The sequence below is a fragment of the Aethalodelphis obliquidens genome, unplaced genomic scaffold, assembly GCF_003676395.1.
Source record: "Aethalodelphis obliquidens isolate GAN/ISIS:26980383/991018 unplaced genomic scaffold, ASM367639v1 scaffold27, whole genome shotgun sequence".
In the NCBI taxonomy this organism is placed as follows: domain Eukaryota; kingdom Metazoa; phylum Chordata; class Mammalia; order Artiodactyla; family Delphinidae; genus Aethalodelphis; species Aethalodelphis obliquidens.
This window is the reverse complement of record NW_020837971.1, coordinates 5,972,472-5,992,155: the sequence shown is the minus strand read 5'-3', so window position 1 is coordinate 5,992,155 and position 19,684 is coordinate 5,972,472. Positions and strand designations below refer to the sequence as shown.

At 38.0% G+C, this 19,684-nt stretch overlaps 1 protein-coding gene across 1 annotated transcript in view; it reads left to right on the top strand.

Moving 5' to 3' along the window:
- The window catches only part of RELN (reelin), a 517,734-nt gene that overhangs the window by 350,315 nt on the left and 147,735 nt on the right, over positions 1-19,684 (top strand). Inside the window, exons 18-20 of the mRNA XM_027123841.1 lie at positions 3,588-3,821; positions 4,485-4,646; positions 9,265-9,501. Of these exons, the coding sequence (XP_026979642.1) occupies positions 3,588-3,821; positions 4,485-4,646; positions 9,265-9,501 (633 nt within the window). The remainder of the gene's footprint in view (positions 1-3,587; positions 3,822-4,484; positions 4,647-9,264; positions 9,502-19,684) is intronic.

Below are 19,684 nucleotides of genomic sequence, written 5' to 3'. Positions count from 1 at the left end.
TTCTCTCTCTAGTTGCGGTGAGTGGGGGCCACTCTTCGTTGCAGTGCGCGGGCTTCTCATTGCGGTGGCTTCTCTTCTTGTGGAGCACAGGCTCTAGGTGTGCAGGTTTCAGTAGTTGTGGCATGCGGGCTCAGTAGTCGTGGCGCATGGGCTTAGTTGCTCCACGACATGTGGTATCATCCTGGACCAGGGCTCAAACCTGTGTCCCCTGCATTGGCAGGTGGATTCTTAACCACTGTGCCACCAGGGAAGCCTAAGGGGGTGTTTTTATGTGAGAGCATCCCCATGTAGACTGCATGTGCCCAGTGTCTTTGGTGTGAGGACTGGATTTGACATGGATGCCACCCACATCTTTCCTCAGGGTCTGCTGGCCACTATCACCTTGATAGGGGGTGTTGTTGATGCTGGAGGAGCTAGAGCCTGCGCAAGGTGTGAGGCGGGACTTCCTCTCTGCTCCATGAGTGTTGGAGCCATGTCAGGGGTGGGGTCTGCTCCACAGTTGCTGGAGGGGAAGACCTGAGGGTAGGGCTCCAGCTGGCTCTGTTCCCTTTAAGTGTACGTTATGCCTTCTCCTGGCACTGGGGCCTTTGCCCCAGTGGAGGAGAGTGCTGAAGTAAGTGAGGCTACTGCACTTACAGAAGTCTGATGTGCTGCTTGTGTAGGTATCTGCAGCTCTGCTCAGATGCAACCCAAGTTTGCATCCTTTGCCTGTTGTCATTTCCTAGGTCTAGTGCAAGGTTGTGGCATGGAGTGAGCGGAGCCAGAGAGTTTGCTCAGTTGGGACTGGGGGTCGGTGCTTGTGGTTGCAGGAATTGAAGCGGCTGAGCCGCCATCAGAGGTCTGGGTTGCTTCTGGGGTGTGTAAGCGCAACAATGGCCGCCGCCGCCCCACATGGACCACACCCCAAACCCCCAAGCCTCCTCTTTGTCCCTAGATCGAATTTTCTCCCAGGACCTGTCTTCCCCAGATCGAGCACCAAGCTGTGGCATGGAGTGGGCAGGGCTGGAGCATTTGCTTGGCTGGGAGCCAGTCGCAGGGGCTTCAGCAGCTGCACTGCCATCAGGGATCTGTGCTGCTTTTATGGTGCTGCCAGAGTAAGCCGCACTGCCCACCCAAACCCCAGGCCCCCCAGGCTGCTCCTGTGCCCCTATATCAAGTTTTCGCCCAGGACCTGGCAGCTCTAGATCCAATGCCAAGCTGTGATGTGGGCAGGGTTGGAGCATTTGTTCAGCCGGGAATGGGGGTCACAGTGTGTTGACCGTGGGGGCTGGAGGAGCTGTGTTGTCACCGGGGGTCTGGGCTGCCTCAGAAGCACTGTTTAGTAAGAAGCAGCAATGGCCGCTACCCTACCGAGACCACACCCCAGGCCATTTCTGCGTCCCTAGATGGAGTCTTTTCCCAGGTCCTGGTTGCCCTAGATCCCATGCCAAGCCATGTTGCAGAGTGAGCAGGACCGGACTGTTCACCTAGCCTGGATTGGGGAGCACGGCGAGATAGCAGCCACTGGTCCAGAGCTCGCTCTGCCCTGTCTGTTGGCAAGCCAGCACCCGTGCGTTCCTTGCGAGCGGAGTCTAGGCTTCTCCAGCCCTTCTGTCTGTCCCAGCTGTTCTCCCAGCAGCCAAGGGGGCTTGTCTCCTCCATGTAGGACCCCAGGACTGGGGAGCCCAGTCTGTGGCTCACTTCCCAGGGTGAGGGTCCAACCATACAGTCCTTCCTTTCCTCTTAGACCCCTCCCAGAGGTACAGGTCCCAAACTGATGCCTTTTTTTCCCACCCTGCCTCGTTACATGGCCATCTTTCTTGGCAGCCTTGGCTGTATAGGAGTTCTTCTGCCAGTTTCCGGTTAGTTTTCCATGAGAATTGTTCCACATATAGGTATATATATATATATTTTTTTTTTTTCTTTGCAGTACGCGGGCCTCTCACTGTTGTGGTCTCTCCCGTTGCGGAGCACAGGCTCAGCGGCCATGGCTCACGGGCCCAGCCGCTCCGCGGCATGTGGGATCTTCCCGGACTGGGGCACGAACCCACGTCCCCTGCATCGGCAGGCGGACTCTCAACCACTGCGCCACCAGGGAAGCCCAAGGTGCAACCTTTTTGATAAAATGGTGATAACTGTAACCCCCCCCCAAAAGAATATCCAATACACATAAAATTTGACATTTGATTTCAGGACATTCACACACTCCATGGACCCTCTGTGAGGCCAGCATAGATCCCAGTTTCTGCACTAGTGCTAAAGAAGTAACCTTATGAGTTGTGCCATAATATCACTTCATTGGTACACTTGCTTTATAAAAGGCTCGTTTCACAGACTCACAGACATAGAAAACAAACTTATGGTTACCAAAGGAGAAAAGGGGTGGTAGAAGGATAAATTAGGAGTTTGGAATTAGCAGATGCACTCTACTATATATATAATAGATAAACAACAAGGACCTATCGTATAACACAGAGAACTATATTCAATATCTTGTAATAAACCATAATGGAAAAGAATATGAAAAAGAATATAGGTATGTATAACTGAATCACTTTGCTGTACACCAGAAACTAACACAACATTATAAATCAACTGTACTTCAATAAAAAATTAAAAATAAATAAATAAAAATAAAAGGCTTGCTTCAAATTTTAGAGTGTTTTGAATGCTTAGATGAGAACCTGCCACCCACCCAAAAAGACACCAATTTAATTTTATAATGGGAAACATAGTAAATATAGTGAGAAAGAAATAGTGCAGTAAAAATAAAGAATTTGAAACTAATTCCTGATGAGCAAACTCCTTAAAATATAGAAAGTTTCTGATATTTAATTATTAAGTCATCTGTGATGAGTTTTCTCACTGACAGAAGACTCAGGGAGCTCCATATATATTCTAGTCAGCTAACATAAATACAGCACATCCTTACATGGCAGCAGGCAGGCTGGTGTGTGTGTGTGTGTGTGTGTGTGTGTGTGTGTGTGTGTGTTTCTTGAAGCACCGCTAATGTGGAATTCCACTGAGAGACAACACAGTTCTGCTAAGGACATCTATCTAGGTCAAGGGTGTATACATTCCCTTTATAATGCCAATCTAGTTTCCAATCTTTTCCAAATATTTCCAGTAATTACTGTCAAAAACAGAATGTGTATTTTTACATTTGTTCATAAAGGAAATTTATTCTAGATATCTTATAGAAGTATTTTATTTATGTTGTTTCTTTTACAAATTTAATGAACATCATTGTGAATAAAATTATATACATATAATATACCTTTTACAAAGATTTTTAAACTGGAAATGTGCACAAGCATAGATGCATTTGCAGATAAATTACTGGCATTGGTTGAAGGTGAGTGCTGAATTATTGTTTTAATCATAAGCTTTTTTTACAGCAGGACTGTGCAAAGGCTGTATTCTTTTGGGATATTTACAATTACTTCTCCCATATCAAGTCTTCACATTCAGTATTCTCCAAAGACGAATGAGCTTTGATTACCATTCAATCCAGTCCTGGCCTCTGGACTTCCTCATCCCCAAAGTGGATAAAGGAATCCCTGAAAGGGCCAACAGTTTAAGATTGAATATCATTGTTTCTTTTTCAGGTGTGACCCTGGATTTTCTGGCCCAGCTTGTGAGATGGCATCCCAGACATTCCCAATGTTTATTTCTGAAAGCTTCGGCAGTTCCAGGCTCTCCTCATACCATAACTTTTACTCTATCCGTGGTGCTGAAGTCAGCTTTGGCTGTGGTGTCTTGGCCAGTGGTAAGGCCCTGGTTTTCAACAAAGATGGGAGGCGTCAGCTAATTACATCTTTCCTTGACAGCTCACAATCCAGGTGAGTTAAAGCAGGGTGGAATACATACAGAAACGAGATAACAGTTGAATTCAGATCTATTAATTTTCAATTTTTTCTTTCTTACTAATATATATCTTCTGATTTTCAACCAGGTTGAGAGGAAGCTTATAGTTTATATAGAGTTAATTTGCCCTGGTTTTTAATAAATTAAAAGGCTCACTGATGACGTTAAGATACTAATGACTGACTAGATTTTTTAAAATATGAACTATTAGCATCAAAACTGTTCTTAAGCCAAGGGCTAGTTAATTATTTATGTAGTTTTATTTATTTGACAGCTTGCAGAGGCTGATTAGATTTACTCTACATCTCTCCTTCCCCCAGTGCTTAATAAATAATGCTGCAAAAGAATGATTGGCGTTTTAACTGTATGTACACAAGTATGTAGTATACAAATATGTATAAACATACCGTTATATTTGTATAGATATATCTGTCTACAAAACACATGCAGTGACCTCATCTTCTACATATATTCATACATCTCACAGTGAAATTACTTACATTTTATAGAAGAGGGATGAGTGGAAACCTACAGCTTTTGAGTAGTTTATTTAAATTTGTTCAAATTCTTTAAAAGCCAAAATGAATGTTATGATTTAAAATGTTTATGCACACTAATTCTAGACAATTCGTGTCTAGGTTCCTCCAGTTCACGTTGAGGCTGGGGAGCAAGTCTGTTCTGAGCACATGCAAAGCCCCTGACCAGCCTGGTGAAGGTGTTTTATTGCATTATTCTTATGATAATGGGATAACTTGGAAACTCTTGGAGCATTATTCATATCTCAACTATCATGAGCCCAGGTATGTTGGAAAACACTTGGAAAAAATGGTAAGGGTGATATCTCCTTCCTGGGGAAATCATCATTCAAGTGGTGTAAGAGTCCAGATGCTTTTGCATTGAGAGATGGTGAGGACAAAGATTGATGCCTCTTGCAATGAAAAGCTAGAAAGCTGCATTCTTGTAATTCATTTGCCCTACTGACTTCTGGTAATTTGAAGAAATTTATTCTCATATTCTGAAATGTGCATATAAGGGAAATATTTTGATACCTAGGAAAGAGAAAAATAACTAACACTACTTTCCTTATTCAACTATAGTGCAAACTATTAGGTACGATTTTAATATGGTACTAAATTATAAATGCTGTTGATAAATATTTTTAGCAATGTATGATAATATATTATAATAAATTATATGAGATAATAACTCATAAAATCTGATGACCAGTTTGCATGTAATATAATTAAGTAATGAGTATAAAGAAGTTTTTCTAGCATGTATAGAGTCCCTGGCAAAGGTGGAGTGGAGGCTGTATTTAAAGCCCTTTCTTCAGGCCACTTCTATTTTTCTTTGGCTTATATATTTCATAATATATAGTCACAATTGTGAGATTTAAGTTTTACTTGAAGTAGGGCCATCCTTCAGTTTGGGAGAGTGGTAATCAGCATTTGTGATACGATTTCGGAAGAGTCCAGAGAGTCCTCTCCTTTTCTAGAACACTTATTGACTTGCTCACTGAAATTCCATTAAGATAGCAGGAGAAGAGGAGGATGGGAAAGTTAAAATAGCACTAGAGGAGGTATCACTGTGACTTACTTTCACTTTCCGATATAAAGAACTAATACAGTTTACGTTCCTGGAAGTACATACATGTTGATCATGGAAAGATGTGAAAGAGTGAGGAGGGCTTCCCTGGTGGCGCAGTGGTTGAGAGTACGCCTGCCGATGCAGGGGACACGGCTTCGTGCCCCTGTCCGGGAAGATCCCACGTGCCGCGGAAAGGCTAGGCCTGTGAGCCATGGCCGCTGAGCCTGCGCGTCCGGAGCCTGTGCTCCGCAATGGGAGAGGCCACAACAGTGAGAGGCCCGCGTACCGCAAAAGAAAAAAAAAAAAGAGTGAGGACTTTGGGCACTGAAGTGTGCGTTGGCACCATGGCAGAAGGACAGGGGCAATGATGATAGAGCTTATATACTTTAAAATTCTGCCTAGAGCTATCCCTTCATTTAAGTATTTGCAAATAGATGAGAACTTTTATTTTCATTAGAAGATGAAGTAGCATGTAACAGAGATAATAGTTAACAACTATTATGAGTGGTAAATACTCTATGTTGTAAAATTTAAGAGAATGCACCAGATGTGTTGAGTCTTTTCCCTGTAAGGGTAAATGTAAGACTAAACTCAACTTTCTCACTCAGTAGAGACATATGAATCCCAAAGAAACATTTCATAGGTTCTCCATAATAAGCATTAAAAGAAAATTAAGCAAAAATCAAGGTGATAATAAAAATGATGAAAGCATGATGAAAATATCATTGTCCTAAGTTAAATTGGCCCAAAACACAATTTTTTCTAACAAGGATGGACAGCTTCAAAATTCAGTAATCAATTTGTAGCATGAAATTTAATTAATCTTGGTTGATATGAAAAGAAATTATACATTTAATGTACTATTGCAAAGGTACATTTAATCTTGTCTGCCATTTGACAGCAACATTTTTCTTCTAAGCAGAACTAAGGTGGCTTTTCAGCATTAGGTATGTGCACAGCTTGAAAGATTAAGATCAGAGGGGAGATTTTTTTAAAAGGAGAACGTGGTAGTGGAACCAAGAACACTTTCATTTTATATATATTGCCTCTGTCCAAGAGACTCTTCCTTCCTCCCCCTCTCTCTTATAAATATTAATAAAAGATGACATGGCAGAAGTAGAATTTGATATATTCTAGGCACTAAATTATGTTTTATGTGAGAAATAGTACAAACCATGTAAACTCTCCATGAGACAGTTAATTATTGATGCCTTTAGCCATTTGCTGTGTTTTCTTCAGTATAAATTGCTGTCTGTAATTGCTGTGAATTCCATATTGTTCCTTTCTGCCATGGTTGTTCGAAAATGAAGTGTGATCCATAAATTAGATGTGATAGCTGGCTAACTACTGTTATTCCTAGCTGATTTCTAATAATTTCCTTACGTATAATTCACTCAGTAAGTGAAAGAACTCTATCTGCTTGATATTAATAAAAGTTAAAGTCTGTAAATATATCTAAGTTAATCTTTTAATTCTAACTGACTAGACTGCCTTGTGAACTAATTGGCATTCTTATTAATATAAAACTATATATTTTTGGTGAGACAAATTATTCTAGATTTTTCTTAATTATAGGGCTTGGTTTCTTATTCTAAAATTATTGTGAAGTCTAATTCTATTTTATTTTTGTCTTGATTATTATATTTGATTACAGGAAATCCATGAGCTTAGTACCTATCCAAAAAAGGAAGTTTGAGACAGAAAGTTGACCTAAGTCCCTGGGTTCTCATCTAGGAATATTCTGATCAAATGGCTCCATAGCCATTCTAACCAGCCACTGTAATATGCATAGAGTGGTAAAGCAGACTCCCACCCCACTCCAAGATATAACGTAGAGGTAAAGGATGCAGACTCTAGAGCCATGTTCCCTAGGTCCATAGCCTGGCATTGTCAGTTAAAAGCTGCTTAACCTAAAAGAAAATCTTTAACCTCCTTGTGCCTCTGTGTTTGAACCTCTGTCAGGGTATACTGATAATATGTACTTCATCTGTGCAGCAAGAAGTTCCTCTTTTTATACGCCAGACACTATTCTAGGTGCTAAGATACAATAGTGAAAAATAGAAAAAAGTCTCTGACTTTGCCATAGGATATTTTTTTACTTTGCCAAGGATATTATTTTACTTTGCCAAGGATATTATTATCCCAGTTTCACAGATGAAGATGCTAAGGCACATACAAGTTAAATACCTTCACTGAAGCTGCAGAGTTATCAATCATGAGGTGACAAAGTGCATACTTTAACCCAAGAGTCTGACTACAGACTCACAGTCTTCACATCTCTGCTGGGGAAAATATTGGGCACTTCAGTTACTGTTCTCACACACATATGCGCTTTATTTTCCTTTAAAGTTGCCCAAAAAATTCTACTTCTCAGTTGTTAATTTTTAATATGATATTTATTTTCATCAGTGAGAACAGTAGCTGCTTTTAAAATTGTTAATATTAAAAGAAAATTATAATTTTCTAATAACAATGCTAATCAAATTAAATTATTAAATTAATGCATATGTTTTCATTGTTGAGCCAGTTTGAATATAGTTTATTTTATTCTATATTTGATATTTAAACATAAATATTATTTAATTATTTAATAAATAAATAAATATTTAGAAAATTAAAGTGGAAATTACTGAAATAATTAAGTATTTAATAAGTACTTTTCTTTTAATAAACTCACATTGGTTAAAAAAATTCAGCAGATTGTGGAAAGTACTTAAAAAAATCATAAACCTGTTATAGCTATGTCTTTTTAGTTTAAGAAATGTTTTTTAATTTATATTTCTGTATTTGAACATTGATTTCTCATCATTTAAAAAGTATGTTTTCTCACATTACAAAAAGTCCTACCAATTTTTTACTGTTTAAATAATCAATGGTGATAATCATGTTATTCCACCCCATATTTTCATATGCAGATTATTTAAAGTAAAAATAGATATTACTTTTAATAACTTTCAGTATGCAAAAAATTACATTTTCAAGATGTGATTTAATGTTTCTTTGTGTAATAACTAAAGATGAACATAATACAAATATGAAAATCAATCAAATTTCTCAGTAAATCCAGCCTTAGACATTGAAGTTTTTAAATAATTTATTTCTAAGTTATCCAGCTAGTCACCTGTCTTAGGGAGTTTTTCTTTGCTCACTAGGAAGAAGATTCAGTCGCTTCAGTGTATGTTTACTGGAAACACCTCTCCTGGTGTATAATTGTACACTGATGGAGATAAATGTTCCATTTGCCATTTGTTTCACATCGCACCTTGTGTATGGATTTGAGCAGCATGGTACTATGATTTATGGAGCTTTCAAGCAGATGTCATTGCAGTGGCAATTAATATATAGTTCTTGCTGCTGTGTACAATGATTGCTCCTGGAAATTAGATATTATTCTTAATTTTCTTCCCCATTTGTCAGATACAGGTTTACTGTCATAGCCACCATTGACACAGCAAGTGACCTCACACACTATGCTGAACTCATGGGAATGAGGAAGTGCCATGGTTCCAACCAGCCCAGAAGTATAATGTGTGTAACAAGCTGCCCAAGATCCTTTACCAGACTTAGGCAAATCCTGCCACATTGACAACTATGTTTTATTGAGTTAGCTTTTCTGAGAGCAGCTGAGGGCAAGCAAGTCACAGTTTTAGATGTGTTGAGAAGACTTTGTTGGAGTCAGACAGGAAATTGGAAATCTCAAGAATGTTTGTCATAGTGGGAGAATTATTTTTTTCAAATATTATACTGTAGGAAGAAAAGATCCTGCTATAAATGTTTGTATTTTAAGATAATCAAAGTAATCTGAATTTTTACTTCTATTTTCTCCTTTAGAATAATCTCTGTAGAATTACCAGATGATGCAAGACAGTTTGGAATTCAGTTCAGATGGTGGCAACCATATCATTCTTCCCAGGGAGAGGATGTATGGGCTATTGATGAGATTATCATGACATCTGTACTTTTCAATAGCATTAGTCTTGACTTTACCAATCTTGTGGAGGTCACTCAATCTCTGGGATTCTACCTTGGAAATGTTCAGCCGTACTGTGGCCACGACTGGACCCTTTGGTAAGAATTTCATCTTTGTTCTTGTGGTTATTGTTACAATTTGCATTAAGGATTGAAACCCAAAGATGATCTTCCAGTCCATCCAGCACCTAGTCGTTTGTTGACAAATATTAGCTGAACATGAACCATTTGAAAAGTCGCTGTTATGTCTATAAGTAAGTTATCTTGGGAAAGAAGACTAAAAACAAAACACTGATAGATTTAAATAAATATAAAATTTCACTATATTTATTCATCTCAAATTTTCATTTTCCCACCATTACATATAAAAACCCTCTTCAAGAAGTGTTAATAACTAAAGTGACTAACGTATTCTTCCTTCATGGAGGTCCATCATGATCATAGTGAAAAGTGAAATCACTCTAATGACTACTTTAAAAAAATTTCTCATCACATGTTTTATTTTCATGCTGTCTTACATAAAGTCCAAGAAGTTTCTCCAACCCAAAGATATTCTTTTTAGTCCATTTTATCAAGCAATATTGGACCAGTGACTTGTATAGTTAATGTCAGTGGGGTTTCAAGGGTGTGGGATTTCCTAGTCAAGATACCTTTCATTCTTAGATTTTTTTTCTCCCTATCGTCATATGCAAACTTAATTATATATTAAGCAGTAAATAAATAACTTAAGACTATGATTAGTACTTCAAGAACATCAGTAGGATGACACAATAGTGATTACCTAGTTAGGAGGTGGCAACTTTAGATAGAGATGAGGAGGCTGTGTTTGGGTAGTTCAGAGAGTGGATACAACACATTCCACTAATTGGAAAGTAAAAGAGCAGGAAGTTCCAGGCACATGAAGATCTGAAGGAAGAGCGTACAACTACAGGAAACTCTGTGGTGCAAAGACTCCCAAAGCATTAGTGACCATGACATGTTCAAAAACCAGGAAGAAAGGCCAATGGTGCTGGAGCCCAGGTAATGAGGGAGTGAATGTCAGAAATAGAAGCCAAGAGATATGCAGAAGCCAGATCAGATAGGACTTTCTAGGCATAGAGATCCTAGGTTAAGTCTCAGGTCTGTATAATTTCAAAACTCACAACCTTCACCACTGTGCAAACTGCCCCTCTTTGGGTTCCTTTAGAACTTTAAACATGATCGAGGAATAATTTTCTAAGAGTCTTTTACTTTCTATTGAGTCATGGTCAGACCAATTTAATTTCTCCAGATGAATCTTGCCAAAAGCTATTCACTGCAATTGTCTCCCGAGAACATATCATAAATGACCCATCAGTGACCTTATCATAATTAGAGGTAAATTTTACACACCATTGCACATAAAATTACCTTTGATGGGAATTGTGCATGGACAGTCACATCTCACACACAGCAGGCTAAAATTCTAGCATCAAAATGACAGCTAATGGCATGGAAGTACAGCTGATCACTTTTGCTGCAAGCACTGTCAAACTAGATAGAATGAAATTTCTCTATGACAAAATATGAAAGGTTATATTGTGTGTTTTCTAGTTGATAGCCTCAGATGCTTATTTTTATGCATGCTGTTTCTTAGTCCTTAGTCCTTAGTCTTTAAAGGACAGTCTTCAAAGAAAATAAAGGGGTGAAGCAAGTAAGATACAAAGATGTAAAGCAAAATGAGATTTCTTGGAATTTTATGGTTCTGCAATTTTAAATTGACCTAAATTAACAATAATCCAAATTGGTCATATACCATAAACTATCCCCCAAGTTTGTGTAGCAGTTTTTCTTTCCAGCACTTTGAATACAACAAAGAATCATATCATGAATGCAAGTCCTGTATAATGTTTATTTTTTCGTAAATAGTTAACATCTGCTCAGATAAACTCCAAAGTTGCTGAGCATTTTAATTTTAACACTTGGGTTGAATACATGATAACAGCAGTTTAATTTCTGTGCTTTGCAAAACCCTAAGAACAATATCCTTTCACACAAGTCTGATGAATATTCTTAACCCACCACTGCTTTAATTGGTGGAGATACATTTACTCTGTGAAAGTACAATCACAATAATTATAGAAAACCATAAGAAAATATAAATAATTGTACAATCCCCATGGGCACCTTGAGCAGCGCCATAGGAGTTTTATTAACAACCACATGTGAGCAATCAAATTTGACTTCTCTGAAACGAAAAGGAGTTGTCCTGGCTATGAAACAACAGAGACTATACTCTGGTGGTGATAATGAGACTAGAGAAACACATTAACCGCTTTAATAAGGACATGAAAAATGCTCTCTGCGCATTAAAATGAAACAACATGGAAGATTTCAAACTGTTCCCATTTTCTTAGCCAATGAATCAGAATAAAGCCCCATTTAATGACACGGTTTCTCTCTGCTGCTGTTGAAGAATATATAGTCCAAGTTCCAAGTTCAGTGTGAACTCACTTTAGCGATGTTTTTCAGAAACACTTATTACGATACTGAAATTCAAATGATGATATTGACCAACTATTTATCATAACTACCTAGTCCTAAAAACAAGCTTTTTTTAAATGTAAAACCTTTGGAGCATGTTATTAAGTTAAAATTCTTTGAACATATTCAAATATGTGGCCTCTGCCGTTCAATGACCTGTTTTTCTCAAGGGAAATTTTGAAATGTATACACGTTCTCTACAAATGACTGGTGTTAAATTAATTATTGTTGGCTTTTGCCAGCTGAGAGTTCATTTGGTTCTCATTTTCTAACTCATGGCTTTTCATGAGCATGGATTGTTGTTACTGAGAGTGTTCTCCAGGGAAAACTTGGACAATTGTTTTTTCATTAGAAGAACTACAGTCAATATGCTATAAATCACTTTACAATATGTCATCTTAGAGCACATTTTTCCATGGGGAAATGAATTGCCTTTAATTATTTGTAGTACTTTCCTTTCTTCCATACATAGTATCTGAAATCAGAACCTCTGTCTGCTTTGTGTTCTAAAAATAGTCTTTAAAGCCTCTTCCATTTATTTTAAGATCACTAAGGGAGTTATTTTAATTGAGAGTTATTAAAGATTATTTGACTAATACTATTAGTGATAATACCAAGGGACCTTTACATTCCTCTGTCTTATCTAGTAGACTAGCTAAGTATACAGGTGGAAAGGACATTGCTATCATATTATCTAGAGTTTTGGTTTCAAAATGTGTAACACTATGAGGGTATGGTCATCATAGCATATTAGAATTGGCAGTTCGTTTTAGTAGAAGAGATAAGGAGTTTTCCAGACAGGCAAAGGCTAAAGGAGTTCACCACTAGATGGGCTTTACAAGAAATGTGATAAAGGACAGTCTTCAAGCTGAAACAGGAGGGCTCTAGTTAATAACAGGAACAGATATAAAAGTGTAAATCTCACAGCTAAAGGTAAATATATAGTTAAATTCAGAATACTCTCATGTTGTAGTGGTAGTGAGTAAATCACTTATAAATCTAGTATGAAGGTTAAAAGACAAAAATAGTAAAAAAAAAATAGCTGTAACTATAATAATTTGTTAACAGATAGACAAGATAAAAAAGATGTAAATTATGACATCTAAAACATGAAACATGGTGGAGGGGGGTAAAAATGTAGAGCTTTAGTGTGCATTTGACTTAAGTTGTTATCAGTTTAAAATAGACTGTTACAAATGTAAGATGTTTTATATGAACCTCATGGTATCCACAAAGTAAAAACTCAGAGTAGATACACAAAAGATAAAGAGAGGGCTTCACTGGTGAATTTTACTAGACATTCTAAGAATTAATACCAGTTCTTCTCAAAGTCCTCCAAAAAGTATAGAAGAGAGAGGAATACTTCGAAACCCATTTTACAAGGCCAGCATTACTCTGACACCAAAACTAAGCAAGGGTGTCATGAGAAAAGAAAATTACAGACCAAGATTCCTGATGAACATAGATACAAAAATCCTCAGCAAAATACTAGCAAATCTAATTCAACAACACATTAAAAGAATATATACCATGATAAAGTGGGATTTATTCCTGGGACACAAGGGTAATTCCACATGTGAAAATCAGTCAAGTGATACACCACATTAATAAAATGAAAGATAGAGAGAGATTGGTTCAAGATGGCTGAGTACAAGGACGTGTGCTCACTCCCTCATGCGAGAGCACCGGAATCACAACTAACTGAACAGTCATCGACAGGAAGACACTGGAACTCACCAAAAAAGATACCCCACATCCAAAGACAAAGGAGAAGCCACAATGAGATGGTAGGAGGGGGCGCAATCACAATAATATCAAATCCCATAGCTGCTAGGTGGGTGACTCACAAACTGGAGAACACTTATACCACAGAAGACCACCCACTGGAGTGAAGGTTCTGAGCCCCATGTCAGGCTTCCCAACCTGGGGGTCTGGCAACAGGAGGAAGAATTCCTAGAGAATCAGACTTCGAAGGCTAGTGGGATTTGATTGCATGACTTTGACAAGACTGGGGGAAACAGAGACTCCACTCTTGGAGGGCATGTGCAAAGTAGTGTGCGCATCAGGATGCAGGGGAAGGAGCAGTGGCCCCATAGGAAACTGAACCAGACCTACCTGCTAGTGTTGGAGAGTCTCCTGCCAAGGCAGGGGGTGGCTGTGTCTCACTGTGAGATCAAGGACACTGGCAGCAGAAGTTCTGGGAAGTACTCCTTGGCATGAGCCCTCCCAGAGTCTGCCATTAGCCCCACCAAATAGCCCAGGTAGGCTCCAGTGTTGGGTTGCCTCAGGCCAAGCAACCAACAGGGAAGCAACCCAGCCCCACCCATCAGCAGACAAGCGGATTAAAGTTTTACTGAGCTCTGCCCACCAGAGCAACAGCCAGCTCTACCCACCACCATTCCCTCCCATCAGGAAACTTGCACAAGCCTCTTAGGTAGCCTCATCCACCAGAGAGCACACAGCAGAAGCAAGAAGAACTATAATCCTGCAGCCTGTGGAACAAAACCCACATTCACAGAAAGATAGACAAGATGAAAAGGCAGAGGGCTATGTACCAGATGAAGGAACAAAATAAAACCCCAGAATAACAACTAAATGAAGTGGAGATAGGCAACCTTCCAGAAAAAGAATTCAGAATAATGATAGTGAAGATGATCCAGGACCTTGGAAAAAGAATGAAGGCAAAGATCGAGAAGATGCAAGAAATGTTTAACAAACACCTAGAAGAATTAAAGAGCAAACAAACAGAGATGAACAATACAATAACTGAAATGAAGACTACACTAGAAGGAATCAATAGCAGAATAACTGAAGCAGAAGAACGGATAAGTGACCTGGAAGACAGAATGGTGGAATTCACTGCTGGGCAACAGAATAAAGAAAAAAGAATAAAAAGAAATGAAGACAGCCTAAGAGACCTCTTAAACACAACAACATTCGCTTTATAGGGGTCCCAGAAGGAGAAGAGAGAGAGAAAGGACCAGAGAAAATATTTGAAGAGATTATTGTCAAAAACTTGCCTGACATGGGAAAGGAAATAGCTACCCAAGTCCAGGAAACACAGAGACTCCCATACAGGATAAATCCAAGGAGAAACACACCAAGACACATAGTAATCAATTCGGCAAAAACAAAAGAAAGAAAAAATTTTGAAACCAGAAAGGGAAAAATGATAAATAAAATACAAGGGAACTCCCATAGGGTTAACAGCTGATTTCTCAGCAGAAACTCTACAAGCCAGAAGGGAGGGCATGACATATTTAAAGTGATGAAAGGGAAGAACCTACAACCAAGATTCCTCTACCCGGCAAGAATCTCATTCAGATTCAATGGAGAAATCAAAAGCTTTACAGACAAGCAAAAGCTAAGAGAATTCAACACCACTAAACCAGCTCTACAACAAGTGCTATAGGAACTTCTCTAAGTGGGAAACACAAGAGAAGAAAAGGACCTACAAAAACAAACCCATAACAATTAAGAAAATGGTAATAGGAACATACATATCGATAATTACCTTAAACGTGAATGGATTAAACGCTCCAACCAAAAGACACAGGCTTGCTGAATGGATAAAAAAACAAGACCCATATATATGCTGTCTACAAGAGACCCACTTCAGACCTAGGGGCACATACAGACTGAAAGTGGATGGAAAAAGATTCCATGCAAATGGAAATCAAAAGAAAGCTGGAGTAGCAATACTCATATCAGATAAAATAGACTTTAAAATAAAGAATGTTACAAGAGGCAAGGAAGGAAACTGCATAATGATCAAAGGATCAATCCAAAAAGCAGATATAACAGTTATAAATATATATGCACCAACATAGGAGCAGCTCAGTACATAAAGCAACTGCTCACAATTATAAAAGAGGAGATCAACAGTAACACAATAATAGTGGGGAACTTTAACACCTCACTTAACCCAACAGACAGATCATCCAAACAGAAAATTAGTAAGGAAACACAAGCTTTAAGTGACACAATAGTCCAGATAGATTTAATTGATATTTATAGGACATTCCATCCAAAAACAGCAGATTACACTTTCTTCTCAAATGCACATGGAACATTCTCCCAGATAGATCACCTCTTGGGTCACAAATCAAGCCTCAGTAAATTTAAGAAAATTGAAATCATATCAAGCATCTTTTCCAACCACAATGCTATGAGATTAGAAATCAATTACAGGGAAAAAAACTTTAAAAAGACACAAACACATGGAGGCTAAACAGTGTGTTACTAAATAACCAAGAGATCACTGAAGAAATCAAAGAGGAAATCAGAAAATACCTGGAGAGAAATGACAACGAAAACACGACGATCCAAAACCTACAGGATGCAGCAAAAGTAGTTCTAAGAGGGAAGTTTATGGCAATACAAGCCTCCCTCAAGAAACAAGAAACATCTCAAATAAACAATCTAACCTTACACCTAAAGGAACTAGAGAAAGAAGAACAGACAAAACCAAAGTTAGTAGAAGGAAAGAAATCATGAACATCAGAGCAGAAATAAATGAAATAGAAACGAAGAAAACAATAGCAAAGATCAATAAAACTAGTAGCTGGTTCTTTGAGAAGATAAATAAAATTGATAAACCTTTAGTCAGACTCATCAAGAAAAAGATGGAGAGGAATCAATAAAATTAGAATTGAAAAAGAAGTTACAATGGACACCGCAGAAATGTGAAGCATCCTAAGAGACTACTACAAGCAGCTCTATGCCAATAAAATAGACAACCTGGAAGAAAGGGACAAATTCTTAGAAAGGTATACCCTTCCAAGACTGAACCAGGAAGAACTAGAATATATGAACAGACGAATCACAAGTAATGAAATTGAAACTGTGATTAAAAATTTTCCAACAAACAAAAGTCCAGGACCAGATAGCTTCACAGGTGAATTCTGTCAAACATTTAGAGAAGAGCTAACACCCCTCCTTCTCAAACTCTTCCAAAATATTGCAGAGGAAGGAACACTCCCAAACTCATTCTATGAGGCCATCATCACCCTGATACCAAAACCAAAGATACTAGAAAAAAGAAAAATACATACCAATATCTCTGATGGATACAGATGCAAAAATCCTCAACAAAATACTAACAAACAGAAACCAACAACACATTAAAAGGTTCATACACCATGATCAAGTGGAATTATTTGCAAGGATGAAAGGATTCTTCAATATATGCAAATCAATCAATGTGACACACCATATTAACAAATTGAAGAATAAAAACCATATGATCATCTCAATAGATGCAGAAAAATCTTTTGACAAAATTCAACACCAATTTATGATAAAAACTCTCCAGAAAGTGAGCATAGAGGGAACCTACCTCAACATAATAAAGGCCATATATGACATGGGTTCACAGCAAATACCATTCTCAATGGTGAAAAACTGAAAGCATTTCCTCTAAGATCAGGAACAAGAGAAGGATGTCCACTCTCGCCACTCTTACTCAACATAGTTTTGGAAGTCCTAACCACGGCAATCAAGGAAGAAAAAGAAATTAAAGGAATACAAATTGGAAAAGAAGAAGTAAAACTATCACTGTTTGCAGATGACATGATACTATACATAGAGAATCATAAAGATGCCACCAGAAAACTACTGGAGCTAATCAATGAATTTGATAAAGTTTCAGGATACAAAATTAATGCACAGAAATCTCTTGCATTCCTATACACTAATGATGAAAAATCTGAAAGAGAAATGAAGGAAACACTCCCATTTACCATTGCAACAAAAAGAATAAAATACCTAGGAATAAACCTACCAAGGGAGACAAAAGACCTCTACTCAGAAAAGTATAAGACACTGATGAAAGAAATCAAAGATGACACAAACAGAGGGAGAGATATACCATGTTCTTGGATTGGAAGAATCAATATTGTGAAAATGACTATACTACCCAAACCAATCTACAGATTCAATGCAATCCCTATCAAATTACCAGTGGCATTTTTTACAGAACTAGAACATAAAATCTTAAAATTTGTGTGGAGACACAAAAGACCCCGAATAGCCAAAGCAGTCTTGAGGGAAAAACACGGAGCTGGAGGAATAAGACTCCCTGGCTTCAGACTATACTACAAAGCTACAGTAATCAAGACAATATGGTACTGGCACAAAAACAGAAATATAGATCAATGGAACAAGATAGAAAACCCAGAGATAAACCCACGCACCTATGGTCAACTAATCTATGACAAAGGAGGCAAGGATATACAATGGAGAAAAGACAGCCTCTTCAATAAGTGGTGCTGGGAAAACTGGACAGCTACATATGAAAGAATGAAATTAGAACACTTCCTAACACCATACACAAAAATAAACTCAAAATGGATTAGAGACCTAAATGTAGGACCAGACACGATAAAACTCTTAGAGGAAAACGTAGGAAGAACACTCTTTGACATAAATCACAGCAGATCTGTTTTGATCCACCTCCTAGAGTAATGGAAATAAAAACAAAAATAAACAAATAGGACCTAATGAAACTTAAAAGCTTTTGCAAAGCAAACGAAACTATAAACAAGACGAAAAGGCAACCCTCAGAATGGGAGAAAATATTTGCAAATGAATCAACAGACAAAGGATTAATCTCCAAAATATATAAACAGCTCATTCAGCTCAATATTAGAAAAACAAACAACCCAATCAAAAAATGGGCAGAAGACCTAAATAGACATCTCTCCAAAGAAGACATACAGATGGCTACGAAGCACATGAAAAGCTGCTGAACATCACTAATTATTAAAGAAATGCAAATCAAAACTACAATGAGGTATCACCTCACACCAGTTAGAATGGGCATCATCAGAAAATCTACAAACAACAAATGGTGGAGAGGGTGTGGAATAAAGGGAACCCTCTTGCACTCTTGGTGGGAATGTAAATTGATACAGCCACTATGGAGAACAGTATGGAGGTTCCTTAAAAAACTAAAAATAGAATTACCATATGATCCAGCAATCCCACTACTGGGTATATACCCAGAGAAAACCATAATTCAAAGAGACACATGCACCCCAAAGTTCATTGCAGCACTCTTTACAATAACCAGCTTATGGAAGCAACCTAAATGCCCATCAACAGACGAATGGATAAAGAAGATGTGGTGCATATACACAATGGAATATTAGTCAGCCATAAAAAGGAACAAAATTGGGTCATTTGTAGAGATGTGGATGGATCTAGAGACTGTCATACAGAGTTAAATAAGTCAGGAAGAGAAAAACAAATGTTGTATATTAATGCATCTATGTGGAACCTAAAAAAATGGTACAGATGAACTGGTTTGCAGGGCAGAAATAGAGACACAGATGTAGAGAATAAACGTATTTACACCAAGTGGGGAAAGTGGCAGGGGTAGTGGTGGTGGTTGGATGAAATGGGAAATGCGGAATGACATATATACACTAATATGTATAAAATAGATAACTAAAAAGAACCTGCTGTAGAAAAATAAATAAAATTAAAAAAAATAAAAGATAAAAATTATATGATCATCTCAATAGATGCAGAAAAAGCATTTGACAAACTTCAAAATCTATTTATGATAAAAACTCTCAACATAGTACATATAAAGGGAACATACCTCAACATAATTAAGGCCATCTATGACAAGCCCACTCAATGATGAAAGGCTGAATGCATTTGCTCTAAGATCAGGAACAAGACAAGGATGCCCACTCTCACCAATTTTATTCAACATAGTTCTGAAAGTCCTAGCCAGAGCAATTAGGCAAGAAAGACAAAAGTCTCCAAAATA